The 14,858-nt window shown below is 35.9% G+C and overlaps 1 protein-coding gene across 2 annotated transcripts in view; it reads right to left on the minus strand.

The window, feature by feature from the left end:
- The window catches only part of HGF (hepatocyte growth factor), a 59,121-nt gene that overhangs the window by 10,759 nt on the left and 33,504 nt on the right, over positions 1 to 14,858 (minus strand). For both annotated transcript variants that reach the window (XM_051772866.1, XM_051772867.1), the window contains exons 8-13: positions 10,072 to 10,246; positions 8,500 to 8,627; positions 6,526 to 6,628; positions 4,559 to 4,698; positions 2,407 to 2,445; positions 1,836 to 1,932 (exon numbers count right to left, since the gene is read on the minus strand). In XM_051772866.1, coding sequence (XP_051628826.1) covers positions 1,836 to 1,932; positions 2,407 to 2,445; positions 4,559 to 4,698; positions 6,526 to 6,628; positions 8,500 to 8,627; positions 10,072 to 10,246 — 682 coding nt within the window. The remainder of the gene's footprint in view (positions 1 to 1,835; positions 1,933 to 2,406; positions 2,446 to 4,558; positions 4,699 to 6,525; positions 6,629 to 8,499; positions 8,628 to 10,071; positions 10,247 to 14,858) is intronic.

Below are 14,858 nucleotides of genomic sequence, written 5' to 3' on the forward strand. Positions count from 1 at the left end.
AGAATAACACAAATGTTTGATTTTTTTTTTAATTGAATTTGGTTGAGCAGAAAAATATCTGGTCCAAAAGGCTGTAGTCTTTCTAAAATATAGATTCTCCCCAGTTTTATTATAAAAATGTCACAATCAGGAGTATAAATGAGTTCTTTCATGTTATATTTGCATCACTTATTATTTTACTATACAAGATTTCATCATCTGCTTTAGAAGATTAATTAGTACACTTAAAAAGGTTAACTTCTTATTTAAATATGGGACAAATTTAGAGCTGGTTCCATGACACAGATGAAATCCATCAAAATCTATTTAAATATTCTTGATACCAGAATCTGGATTTGATATATAACAGAAGTTCATTGATTAATCTAACATTTAGAGGTGTGCTTTGGTTGCCAAATAAGAATAGTTTCTAAGTATCACTAAGTGTTCACCATTCAGACATGGCAATTCCATCTTGAAGTGTAAGTTTTCTTGCAGAAAGTTCTGAAGTCACTAGGATTTTGTTTCAGAAAATATTCTACTTGCTTCCTTGGTAACAATACAAAATAAAGCTACATTTTTATGCCCACATGTAATTGTTCAAAATATATTTTGCTGCTGGAGTATTCCAGGAATCCCTTATTCATAAAAGGATCTGCAATCATTTAAGCACTCATCTATTTCACAGAATTTTGTCACATAGCAAAAAATCCAGGTTCAACTACCCTAACGTTAGCTATTTAAATTTTGGGTACCTAGACATAATTCACCTTACCTGTCTAAAAGTTCCTCAAATATCAAGGCTGCTTCTAAAACAGAACATTTTCAGAGTGATTTAGCCCACCTATCTGGTTACTCAGTCTAGAAATATAGTGATGTTCCTTTAGAAATGTCTTTCTGGACCTTTCGCTACACTTCCAGAAAGGAATAGTTCTGATGGGATCTCACAAGATGCAAAGATTACTATGGATGAGAAGAAACCCTGGAACTTCTCTAGCAATGAAGCAATGTAGAAAATATTTTTTTTAATCTTTTCCTTTACTCTCATGTTTCATTTAAGCAGAATTCAGTGGCCCTGTCTGGAATCATCACTTGGACTGTATGTGTTTTTCCCCACAGAGGTTAAGAGGCTTTTTGCTTTTCTTTTTCCATGATAGAAGATGTAGGCTGATACATGAGATATATCCTGTTATAAATTAATGATTCACACTTCCAGCTGATGAGTTACGAACCAGTGTAATGAACATAGGAAGCAGCAATTCTGTGTTCTGGCTTTTACACAGTAGCAAAGTAAGATCTGCCATAATGTAATACATGTGTTAAACATAAGCTGTACGTGTTAGGGTCCTGTTTTACAGAATGAAAAGGGTTTCCTTATAGCTCCTACTTATTTTTTTTTTAATACCAAACAAATTTTAATTGCATGTAATGATATAAGGAGAAAGATAAATTTGACATGGGTATAAGTCCTCAATCCTATACTCCGCAACTAAATGCTCTACTGTCACAGTGAAAATGTTATGAAATTCAGCTTCTTCCTAACGGTCTTTAAAATAAACAATTTAGTGCTGAATGCTAAGCCAATGTTATGAAAACATCTGCAGTAATTGAAAGAGCAGAACGCTATGAATGCTTTACAAGTTCATGTGGCTAAGTTAGTAATAATGAACATATAAAATATTTCACTAGCAGGGTTCATACTATGGCATCATCTGACATCACAGGAATCCTGTTTCTCTGCTTTTACAGAATTTAACTGCAATGTAGAATTATTCTTAATATCTTCAACATTTTCTACAATTCTGAAACAAATGTCCTATTAGATGTATTGTCCTTCTAACCAAAGTAATAGTTACCTGTAGGTCAAACTAACCACCCATCCTTCGTTAGTTTGTGTTGGGATTCCATTTACAACTCTCAAATGTTTTGTTGAGGCACAAGGAATGGTAGTATCTGAAAGCAGGTCCAGAGATCACATTTTACTAAAAACAGCGGTAGGAAACCTGCGCAGTTGCACATAAGGGCCACAAGAAGATCAATATTTATTACGGATTAACTTCCCTATGCTAATGAAATATATTCTAAACCACCAAAACTACTTCAATGGAGCTGAGTATGTCTATATAAATATCCATAGGGAATATAAAATACATGCATTTAACTAGTTTTTTTGAGATTTATGTAGTTAAAAAGCAAACATTGTAAATCACTACCAAATTTTACCACTGGTAAGACATAACAGTGAGAATAGATAAAGGAGTGCAATAGAGCTGTTCCCCATTTTCCTCTGGTAAAAGCAATTTTGCTCAGCCTATATGTTTTTTTTATAACTTTAACTGATCTTTACTTGTTTCCCAATTGGAAAGAAATGGTTATTCCTAGAGGATACAGTCATGCGTTGTACAGTATACGCACAAACTTACTTACCATCCAAGCTGGTTGTAGTAGGAGTTGTATCACCTTCACCTAGACAGACACATATGATAACCATAATACAAAATTAAAATGCATTTAAAAATTTAATAGAGTAAAAATCAACAGCAAATGGCATATTGTTAACTTCAATGATACACCAGGTTTTAAACTTCAATGATTTCTTTAGTACAATTAAGTAAGAACTAACAAGAAGACAGAATTTTATCCCAACAGAATGAAATAAGAAATAAACATTTTGCAATAGGACTTGTAAGCATTTTTCTACTTAGTTGAATTCTGAATACATCAGGCTGCCTATCATGTTCAATTTACATGTTTTATTCAAACAAGCAAATGCTGAAAAATGAAATTGTGATTTTTCTACAAGCTTTGGGGAACTATGGAAGTCATGTCATTAAATCCAAATCAGACCAAAATAAATTCTAGTTTCCTTAATAACATTTGAAACTTCAAAAGTCCTTCTATGTTCTTATCAACAAAAAAACTTATCCTTATCAAAATGTGTTCCACAAAATCTGGTTCAGTTCCTCCATTAAGTCCAAGTAAAAAAAAAAAAGCAGTTACAACAAGGTTCCTTAACCTTCACCTAAAATTTTTGCCTTCAGTAAAGTCTACAGAGTGACTCAACATATTGAGTTGGAAGCACAGCGGAGGTACAGGTGTAGCTACTGAAAATTTGCACAAGAAAAATTTAAACAGTCTCATCCAACTAGATTTCCACCATTAAGCAAATACATATATATAGACACACATGTATATGTATATATATCTATACACATATATATGCATGTATAAAATATAAAGGTATAGAGTTATATACATAGTTAAATTTCTATGTACATGCATGCACATACATATGTATGTGCATATATATATGTATGTGTATATATATATATATGTAATGTAGTCTGAATAGACCAGTTAAAGGCACCAAGTAAGTTAATTGGGGAACTGTCAGAATTTTTTCTGTACTTGTTAAGCTGGTTATAAGTAAATGAGCTACTAGTAGTAGTCCATATGAGTTACAGTTGTGAAACAGACATATTCCCACTCTGGAGTTTGATTGCAGAAATTGTAATAGTCACCAATGTTGCATTACCCTAGAAATGTTTGCTGTGAATATTTCCTTAGGAATTCATAGATTCAGATAATGAACACAGAATAAGTGAACAAAAAGTATATTTCTTCAGCTGTTTTTTTAATTTACATTGACACAAATAACCTTTTGCACAGTTTGTTTACTCCTCTCATAGATGCCAAAGCATCGCCTGAGACTTCAAATATCACTTTTTAGAGATGCAGGAGTTCAGACTATTGAGGAAATGCAGCAGATTGCCACTAGGAATGAGTGTAACATTATCCTTAACCTCTAGAGATCAGAGACATGTATTCAAAAGCCTGATTTACCATTTAAGTGTTCTCCCAGGATACACAGCAAATTTAGAAATAAGAATTGAAGAGAAAGATTTTGAACATAAATATGAATTGTGCATTTTTCAGCATAAAACTGTCTTTTCCCACTTATTGTCTGTTTGTTACTGAGTTCCCTAGGATTTTTAATTCTGTTTTTTTAAGCTATTTAGATTTAAACATTCAACTTTGGGGGCGTTATTTTCCTGATTCTTGCCAGGAGTTAAATCATCCCAGAAACATCTGAAAGCAGAATCTAATCTGTATAGCACATATACACTTCAGCATATACATAGTGAGTTATCCTAACTTTACAAATACAGATCACACAAAGAGACTCTGAAGCTTGTAGTTTAGAAGATAACTCTCCCTGGGTTTCTTAAGGCCACAGCCAGCATTCTGACCACCAGACAATTCTTTGTCTCCGTCCAGCCCTCATTCAATAGCTAGATCTGCTGGAAAATGTTTGACCATCTGTAATAGCCCTTTTGTGCTCCTGCTGCATAAATAAGCCTTGAAATCTCCAAGCTGGTCAAGGAAAAGAACCCCTTGTTCATATATTGCACAAGCAGCTTCTGTCTGCTCCTTCTCAGTCACGCACAATTGATTCTTGATAGAATCACACATTTTCCACTGCCACAAGTGACAATGGAAAGGTGTGCATATGCCTGTGAAACCATGGCTTTACTGGGACAGCACAACTGACAATACCAGAGGCATAGCAAGTACTCACATCGAGAAATAGGGCAGTAATCCCAGGGAACAAGAGGATCATCTGTGTAACACCAGGGACCATGAAAATCATCATCTGGATTGCGGCAATAGTTTTTCTTCAGTTTACTAACATCTGGTTCTCTGAATATTTGTATATGCCTACAGGGAAAAAAAATTCAAAGTGCTGAAAAGCTTTATATTATAGCCCAAATTTTCAAAGGTTAAATGTTGCTTTGCTCCACATTGTACTATTAGCTGATTGAGAAGCCTACAGGTCAGGGTTTAGGGTTGGTTAAAATCAAAGGGAAGACGAGACCCAAATATTTGCTGGATCTGGGTCCAAGTTTCCTCTGATTGGTATTTTAAGCACAGTGTGCATTAGACAGCTGTGAGGTTTCTAGATCTCCCAGTCAAGCTAAAATCTCTAGATACCCTCAGGAGGGACCGTTACACTGATTAGAAGGGTGCCTGTGATGTCCTCAGCAAACCGGCAGTCCTCTCTGGGCAGCACAGGTACCTTCTCCTTGCAGGTTAACCAGCACAAGGGAGTGTTGAATCTGCAAAGATGAATCATAGGCAAAGGAAGGGCAAACTAAGAAAGTTAGCAAGGCTGAACAGCAGGCAAGTAGAAGGATGAATGGCTCAAACAAACTGCAGTGATAGGTCACCTAAATTGCTTCTACATGGGGTACTTTAAAGGGGAAATTTTGGGGTCACAATCTGAAGCAGAGAAATCTGTTTATTTCTGACAAGGGTATAGGCTTCCCTGGTTACAGTTGTACTACTCTTTTAGTTCATTACCAACCACGTATGCTGTCTCTAGTACACCCTTAACCAGAGAAACTGTTGCAGTGAGACAGATAACTCCCCAAAGAAGTTCCCAGATGGAAAATGTGTGGGAGTAAGAAAATCAAGGCTGATCTGTGCTCAGTTAAATGAATGCAATTGCATCAAGCATCCAGTAGGTTTATGCTATCTCATTCTAACTGAAGACTTATCAGGCTTCTCAGAAGTCATCATCTTAAACCTCTGCTTCCCTTACATGGACAGCACACTGGAATATGCATCCTCTCTCTTAACCTCTGTGGGGAAAAACACATGCAGTTCAAGTGATGATTCCAGACAGGGCCACTGAATTCTGCCTTTTGCAATACAGCTTCCCCAAAGGCTGACTTGCTGACTTACACACTGTCCTGACTGACAATAACATCAGCAGAAGGAATCAGGGACAGCCAGATTACAAAGGAAAATAGTGCCCAATATGTTGGTCACTATGACTCAACAACAAGTACCAAAGCCAATACTGGCATATTTGCATGAGCCTCAGAAACCAAAGGAAAGTGAAGGAGAAACTGTTTCCATCAGGGTCACTAGTGTGTGTGATATCTCATACACAGTAAAATTTTAGATAAATCCCTTATTTTGTACTTCCTGCTGATTTATTTTACTTCAACAAATAAATTAAAGTAACTTGCCATTTCCACTACTTGAATATGAAGCCAAAGTAATGATAAACAACAGAAATTGCAAGTCTTTTTAATGGCATTTGATGTCAGTGTCATTAGACTGTAGATTCAAGATTCAATTTCAGGTAGCAAGGGACATTAGGTGGTTTCAAGTCCAACCTCCTCTTTGAAGCAGTGTGAGCTATGAGATTAGGTTGATGAGATAATAATTTCCTGCCTCTTTCCTGCCGTTGTCTCATTGTACAAAACTTTTGAGGACAAAGATGAGGCCAGTAAACTAAACACTAAGAAACATCCCAAAGCCTGCAATTAGTGGTTAGTTGGAACAAAGTCATGTTGTGTAACGTATTTAAACATGAAGAAAAAAGAAAAAGATAAAGATTAAAAAAAAATAATACTAAAAACTCCAGGGCATAAGGGCCTGCTTTAGAATCACTGCAGATGAGAAAGAGTTGCCATTTGGAGGCAGTATTTATTCAGGACTCACTGAACCATCTCTTCCTGTTTCATATGTACACACCTACGTAAGTCTTCAATATTTTTGTCCCATGTGGAGCAAGTTAGCCCAAATCTTGTCTTGGATAGATTCCCCATGTAACTCTTGCCATTGCCACGGTAACAATCTGAAAAAAAGAATGTTGAGTCAAAAAAGTAGCTTGTGATTGTGCAACACTGAGAAGAAAACTCTTCCTTTCCATCATTTAGCAAATGTTATATAATATAAATCAGAAAATTGTATAAATCAATTCAGAAAGAAAATGGGAAAAAGTTTTCAAATTTTAAATTCTGTCTTGTAGCAGTAAACCTGCATTATTTGGGAAAACTGTTGTTTAAACATGTCTTAAAATGGCTTTTTGTGGTCTCTTTGCAAACACATGCTTCTTCTTCCCAACACCCCCCACAGCAACTGTTATCTCCCATGCAGGAATGTCCTGGGAAGATGTCCTGAAGTCTTCTCATTGGCCCCTTTTAACCTCTTCCTATTGGTTGTTAACCCCTTCCTGCAACCTGTAGTTGGTTACCCTGTGAATCTTCCTAACCCTATAAATGTAACCCCCCAAACAATAAACTCTCTCTTGCCTCCTCTCCACACCGGTGTGCTGTCTCTGTGCCTGCCATGGGGCCATGTGGGTGGGGGGAGGAGGGGAGAGCACCTCTCCCCTCCAGGCTCAGGACCTGAAGAAACCCCTGGTACTGGAGTTCCCTTTCCCTATCCACCTCAAGCCGTTGGAAATGGTTCCTCAGATGGAAATGGAACTAGAACTGGGCCACCCCACGCCATGGGGGGAAAGGGATCCAGACTGTCTTACTTAGATAAACTGGGAAAATTTCTTTTTTAAATAGTTTGTTTATGATTAATTTAGAGGGGTCACATAGAATATCCTAAAAGTTGTTAGAAGCTGGGTTATACAAAACAAAGCAAAAATGCTCCCCTATTCCTCCCTCCTCAAAAAATAGGCACTCAGCCTACTTGAAACAGCCTAGCTCTGTGTAGGTTCTGGATACTGGCAACTGCATATAATCCTAGACTTAAGTAATGCTTCAGCAAAATCAAAAAAATCAACATGACTTTCATTTTAATATGATTCAAAAACTTGCCTGTTCGCTCCAGCAGAAGTCATGTTTAATTCATAAGCTTTTATCACAAGCCTTTTTGAGACTTTTCAAGATGATTGTTTAAAATTATCACTACTATAAAGACTTTTTGCATAAAGCATTTAATTTCATATTCATCAGTAATTTTACTTTTTGATAATTGATACTTTACAAGAAACACAAAATGAAAGTAAAAGTTTAATCCTTTCTCTGATATAACTCTTGCAACTGCAACTTTTTCAAATTTTCAAGAAAAATTGTCTAAAATTTAAAGATGGAGATGTTAATGCAGCCTACTGTAGGGTAATAAATCTGAAGTCTTAGCCTCAGTTATGATTGACATCAGTTCTCAGGATACAATAATACTCCTTAGAGTAATACCAAGACTTCATGGGAAAAACATTTGCATGAAGACTCAAGAGTGGACCTCACAAGCAAAGGTATCTAAGAGAATCAATTCCTTTTAGACAAGGAGGGACATGAGGAAAAAACAAAACAAAACAAAACAAAAAAACCCACAAACAAACAAACAAACAAAAAAATCCACAACTTTTAGTGGCCTCATGTGCAATTACAGAAGGACTGTGAACCAAGGAAATCATCTCAGCTCTGGAAAAAGAAAGGTAAAGACAGTGGAGCAGATACGCAGATTCACCTTGTCTAAAAGTCAGATCCAATAGCAAATCTTTGCTGCAGCTTTCCCTGCTGGAATCGAAAACTGAACTGAGAAATGAATCTCATTTACACCACGATGAATCCCAAGTATGCAAAGAAAGCCAAAGTAGAACCACACAGGTGTAATACAGATCAACTTCTCCAGCTTTCAAGCCTGTCTATCTGCTGTTTGGAACAGTACAGCATTCACTTAAAATCACGTTATCACCCTTTCCTCTGTTACCTTGTTCATTTGATACATCGCACTTAGGAATCTGGGAGCAATAACCAATACGGATGTTTGGGTCAGTGGTAAAACACCAGGGTGACTCAGATCCATCTGGATTTCGGCAGTAGTTCTCCCTCAAATCCCTATAAAAATAAATACGTTAGCTCACAGCAGGGATAACTTAAACCCACTGATGCATTCCATTGTTTTTTATTATGAGTTAACAATTATATAAACTCCTTCAGGTCTCTATGTTACTGATCAGTGTCAAGTGCAAGAAGATGAGGAGTCAGTAAGAACACAGTGTCCAGAAAAATATAGTAATTGTAATAAGAATATGTTCATGGGAATTTATTTTCAGCAGACATATGTTTTGACTGGATACAAGATTTCACTTGAAGATTAACAATATCTTCCATATAGCTTATTTTTATTCAGGATTCTCCATCAAAATTTGCATGCAACTGACATTGGATACACCTGCAATCCATTACAAGTGCTTTTAAATACAAACATTACCAAAGTGCTTAAAATTCCCTGTATTTTGAATGGTTCTACTGAGTTTGGAGAAAGAAGAGTCCTGTAGACTATCAGTGACTCATTTAAGAAACTGAATCTTGGAAAATAAAAAAAAATATGTTGAAATTCTATACAGCTGTTACCTTTAAAATAAAAGTTAGTCACAAGGGAACGTCTTTAAATGTCTTTCACAGCTTGCATGAAATAGTCAAACCTCTTAAATGTAAGTTTTATTTTCCCATCTCCTGACAGTTTTTGCCATGTTCTGTGCATCTCCATATTTCACTGTAATTTTCCATCTGCAACACTTACTGATAACAGACTATGGAAAGAATGGGCCTAATACTGTAATTCTTACTGATATCTACCCATCAGTAAAGACATTTAGTACAAACTGAGCTGTGGCTCCATGCTGGTCAGCAAGGTTTCTTCTATACTCAGTTAAAAAAGGACTGAAACAACATTACTAAGGTAACTGTTTAAAATTAATAGATCATTCACATCCTGGGAGTTTTTGAACTGCACAGAAATGTTTGATGATCAGTGACCCCTCAAGTGAAAGCAGTCCTATTGATGCAAGTACAGTTAGTAACGAGACAGAAAAAGGACTTAAAATATGGAAAATAAAAGAAATGTTGTCAAATATTATAAATGTTAGTACTGAGAAGAAGTTTACATTTAGGTAATATTTAGGATATATTGAGTTAAAGTCAGCAATCAAAGTGTGAACAAGTATTTAATTCCATGAAAGAAAAATGGTGATAATGTACCAGCACTATTGGGATTCAGGTCTCAGTCTGGAAGACATCCAGACACTTAAAATCATGCTTGAAGAAAAAGTTCATAAAAACCCCTAGGGTTTCACACAAGTTTGTCTAGAACTACTATTTTGAGATCTGAAGAACTCATGTTCAAATGGTTTTCAGCATCAGCAAGTCGAGTGAATGCATCAGGATGCAGAGCAGGGACAGGGACCCTATGGCTTACTTCAGTGGTATGACTTTTTAAACATTTTAAAACTAAACTCTTTTCCCACTGCAGTGATAGTACCCACACATCTCTACTCACTTGCATTTGAAGTTCTCAGGAGTGATGTTGTGCTGGTGAGGAAACTGAGAGTCCCATCTCTGGCACTGAATTCCACTCCATATGGTGCTGACTGTGCCACGGTAACCCTCACCTTGGCCCTGGATGCATGTTGAAGTCTCAGCTGCTGCCTCTGTGCTGTTCATGATGCTTTCATCTGCAGACCCAGAGAATAAATGCTATTTCACTCTCTTAAGGTTGGCTGAGGATGTCAGGTTTGAACTCTACTTTGCAGTTCAAATCATGATAATTGGAGTTCTTTGGTGAAATTGCTGAGGTGATTACAGAATAATTTTCTCCTCTTCATATTTAGAACATCCACAAAATCAAAGTGCTAGACCTTATGCTACTTTATCCACTTGCATGCAGAGAATCTGCAACATTTAATAGCTTTTGTTCTGTGAGACACCTGGCCTATGTTCTGTCATGGAAGGTCAGAAGATATTCCTGATTACTTTTTCCTGTTCAGCAAATATCTTTTCATTCGCTTAGCTTTACAAAACTGAGTGACCACCCACGTGTGCCCTGTTACACATGTTAATACATATTTATAGTAATAAAATACAATTTATTTTCTCTAATGAATTCACAGAATATCAAATCACAAGAAAAAAGGTGCAGATAAAAAATTAAAGCAAAAATAAATCCTATTATAGAGAAAAGTACTAACTTCTCCTTGAAGTGTCGGGGGTTTTGTGCCTCATATGGTTTAAAGAGGGGAAAAAGTCCAGCTTTTAAAATCAAAGATCAGTATGCTCTACAGAGAGACAAATACTTTAAAGACTAACAAATTCAAGAGACTCAAGATCTTTTACAGATGTTGATATACTCTGTACTCACCCTGGTGTGGGCTGTCTTGAACTAAATTCAGAAAAACAGTGGTTTTCAAATGACTCATTCACATAACTTGAAAGTCTCTTTTTATTTCTTATGCAATTTTCATAATTGCAAATTAATGGCACAGATATTGCATCAGATATATACGAAGCAGTACAAAACAAAATACCCTGTAGTGAGAGCAACACTTCTACAATGTCCCCAAAGGTTCCCAATACAATATTTCTGTAAGTAACTGCCCATTTGTTGGTAATTTATATTATTCACAAGACTAATTTTATAAATTACTTTAAAAGTATTAGTTGCTCACAATAAGTATGTTAATAAAGTTTTTTAACTAGTTTTCTTCAAATGGTCCAGTGAATACAAAATATTTGTGTGTTACTCATAATATACTTCACTCCTGGTAACTTGAGCCAGTTCTATGAACTTAGAGAGAATATGGATCTTAAGGAAACCAAATGTCATAACAGATGGTTTTGGCTGATTTACTGACTGATCTTTGATGTTAAAGATCACTTTCCTGTCAAATGATAACATCAAGTTGTGCAGTTGAATTATACATTTATCCACGCATCCCTTTTTCTCTTCATCTGGTTGATGTTTTCAAACCAGTATTTCATGGCCAAATTCATTTCCTGTCCTTCCTTCCCAAGGCACTTTTTCTCCAAATGTTGTCCTGTTTCAATGTGATTGTGAGTTCCAAGCTCATTCCAAAGTCAAAAGGATGTGGCATTGCAAGTATCACAAGTAGGTTTCTGCAGGCTGACAAATGTGCTCTTTCTAGTGGATTCATCAAATAGACTTGCAGCTAGTAACTATATTTTTAGTTTTTATAGATTACTTTTTAAATAATTGAACTACAAAGAGATGAATTCATACAACTAATAGAAATAAATAGATGCATATTTCAGTTTTCCATCATAAATAATATATGAAACATATTGGAATTATATTCTAAAATAGCTCCTAAACTGATTGGAGGGGACATTGCTATGCCACATTCAAATATATATTAGTCTTTTCAAGAAATACATGCAAATGTAAGAGATGTAGTGAATAACCTGGGGAGGAAGAGTTTCTTAATATGAGAAATTTCAGCATAAATCCTGTTTTCATATTATTTTGTAAGTAAATTAATAAACTATAACTACATAACTCTAGCAAAAAGTCTTCTTAAATAATACTACTAATAAGGTACAACAAAAAATCAACCTAATAAAAGCTGTTGCAAATACCAGAAGTGTTGTATGCACCAGAAGTTACTATTTCAACTGTAATGAACTATATAATACATTTGCTGTGTACTCAGTCATACTAGTGAAAAAGTAATTGGGTTGGTGTTTAGATATCATTGTGTGGGTCTGGGTTTTTCAAATCTCGTGCGTGAAATGAAGTAAGTAATGAACCAATTGATTTAAGTAAGACCATAGTCACTTTGTAGAGCATTCCTGCTTGTACATTGACAGATGCACAGCTTATTGTCAAACCTTACACTGCATGTCTGGACAGTGACCTCTATCTGTAGATCAGATTTTACAGTTTGTCCATGTCAAAATGTCCTATGTAAAGGCACCAGGCAAACTTAATTTTCACATTGTCATGAATACTTGCACAGCCACGTCACCTCAGGAAAGACTTACATTATAATGACTAAGAGAGAAATTATTTCGAAATCTACAACGAGATTATCTGCTGCTGCTTTGTGGCAGCTCTCAATTAGAATTCCAGTGATGAAAAGGATTGCTAGAATATTCTCATTTTAATTAATACAGCAGTTCCTTCATTCCAAAAGGTCCACAAACCCCTCCCCAAACTCTTCTTGCTGTACCACCTGCATTTCCTACAAGTGTCTCATTTTAAAACATGAAAAATGAGACTTCAAAATATTTGTGAAATGTATTTCTGAAGCAATTCCCTTTCTGGTTATTGAGTCTCACAGAAAACTCAAAACTTACCAATAAAGGCTCGAGAAATCCTTCATTCAGCTGGTGGTTTCCTCAAACAGTCATGATGGGAACAGTCTCCCTGTTCCTGTTAATGAAAGTTGGGCTGGATGTGCACAGGAACATGCAGGAGCTTGAGGAGCAGTGCCTGCCTCACCAGGCATTACAGAGGGGCTCTGCAGACTATAAGGCAGTGCCCAGGTTGTCCAAGCCTACAACTTATATAGCCATCTCCATTCACTATTGGTTTGTCCTTGAGGCTAATTACTCATCATCCACATAGCCAATTATCTAAAGTTTAATAATTCTGAGCATGAACATCAGATATGCAGAGCACTGGTGAAAGAGCCCTGAGACCACAATCACAGCTCTCTTACAAGGCAAAATCGAGATCAAGATAAAAATCCATAAAGCTGAATTCCTATCCTTATCCCAGCAATTCCTCTAAAATATAAATCAAGATCTGCAAACCAAGGGCTTGTTCCAATGAGAAAGACATTATGAATTAAGCTAGATTAATTTAAAATCAATAAGCAATCCTTATTTGTACTACTTACTAATATTTCATAATATAAGTTCCCAGGATTTCTTTGCTTCAGTTCAACTTTTATAGTTCTGAATCGAGATTAAAAGTACTGTTAAAGGAAGAACACACAACGTATCATCTTATGAAAGACTACTATTTATGATTTATTGATTAAATGTCACTTCTTACTCCTGTATAAAAGCTCATTATGAACAGAAGAATTTGGTAATTGTCAGCAGCATTCTGCTACTTTTGAACTTTGTGGTTTGTTTTTTTTTTTCTAATTCTGGATGACTAAGATTTAACCATGTAATTCAGTCAGCTACATGACGGGATTTCCCATTAGTAGTATTTCCACCTCCACATGTTTACTCTGAAGTCCTCAACCAAATTGCAATTATGCAAAGGTATCCTTTTTCCATAAAACCCTCCCTATTTTGATACTTCAAAATACATAGCTTTACTAATAAGGGCCAGCTCGTGCATTCATAGAAGCTTCAGTAAAAAAAATGAAACATTATCCAGAGTTTCATGTGTAAAGCCACAGACAGTCTTCTCAGTTCTGGTTCTCACAGTAACACCAGCATGAGGGATCAGCAGGGGCCTTGAGTCATTCTACAGCTGAAGTAACCAGTTAGAGTACTATTTCTGTCTTTAATCCCAGTGACCCAGAAGAAAATCCTGCACAAATTTTAGGTCAATGGTGAAGCTTCTACTGACTTAAAAGAAGATAGAGATATTACTGGAGAATTCATGTTTTTTCATTGCAATACAATCTATGTATTTTTGGGAAAAGACATTGCTGGAAAATAAGCAGGATCCTAAATCACATCATGAGGAAAATACCTTCTTTTGCTTATATTCATGTAATGTCTTTTCTACAGCGTCAGTCAGTAGAAAGAAAATGTGCCCCGATTAGCAAAAAAATATTTTAAAAAGTAGATTTTAAACATGATCCATGCAATTCTACAAATGTCACTAAGTAAGTTGAGGGATGTTATGAAGCTGATCATGCTCAGTTGTATTACCTGCAGGCATCCCTACCTCAAGCAATGGCATCTACAATTCTGGACATTAGGTTACTGTCAGTTCCTTCCTTTCCATATTTTCTTCAGTGTACTATCTCACTATCAAAAAAGATGTGGAAGACCCACTCACTGATTTCTAGTGTTTTGCTTTTTTTCAGTAAAAACAAATGAGAAAGTGAAGAAATCAATTAAAGCCAAGGTCAAGAATCACAATACTGAAGAACTCATTGTCACCTAAACCCTACACCTAAAACCTTCACATGTACAGTTCATTTGTTCTTGAGCAGAGAGAGATCTTTCCAGGTAGCTTCAATGTCTACAGGAAGACTTTAAGTCCAAACAATTTTTATTTTAAATACATTTTAAAAAAAATAGTAAAAATGGATCCCCTCAGGTTTAGAGTTCTTAAATCTCACTTTAAAAACTATCATA

The sequence above is a fragment of the Manacus candei genome, unplaced genomic scaffold (assembly GCF_025592945.1).
Source record: "Manacus candei isolate 608988 ecotype Guabito, Panama unplaced genomic scaffold, ASM2559294v1 h1tg000160l, whole genome shotgun sequence".
Classification (NCBI taxonomy): Eukaryota; Metazoa; Chordata; class Aves; order Passeriformes; family Pipridae; genus Manacus; species Manacus candei.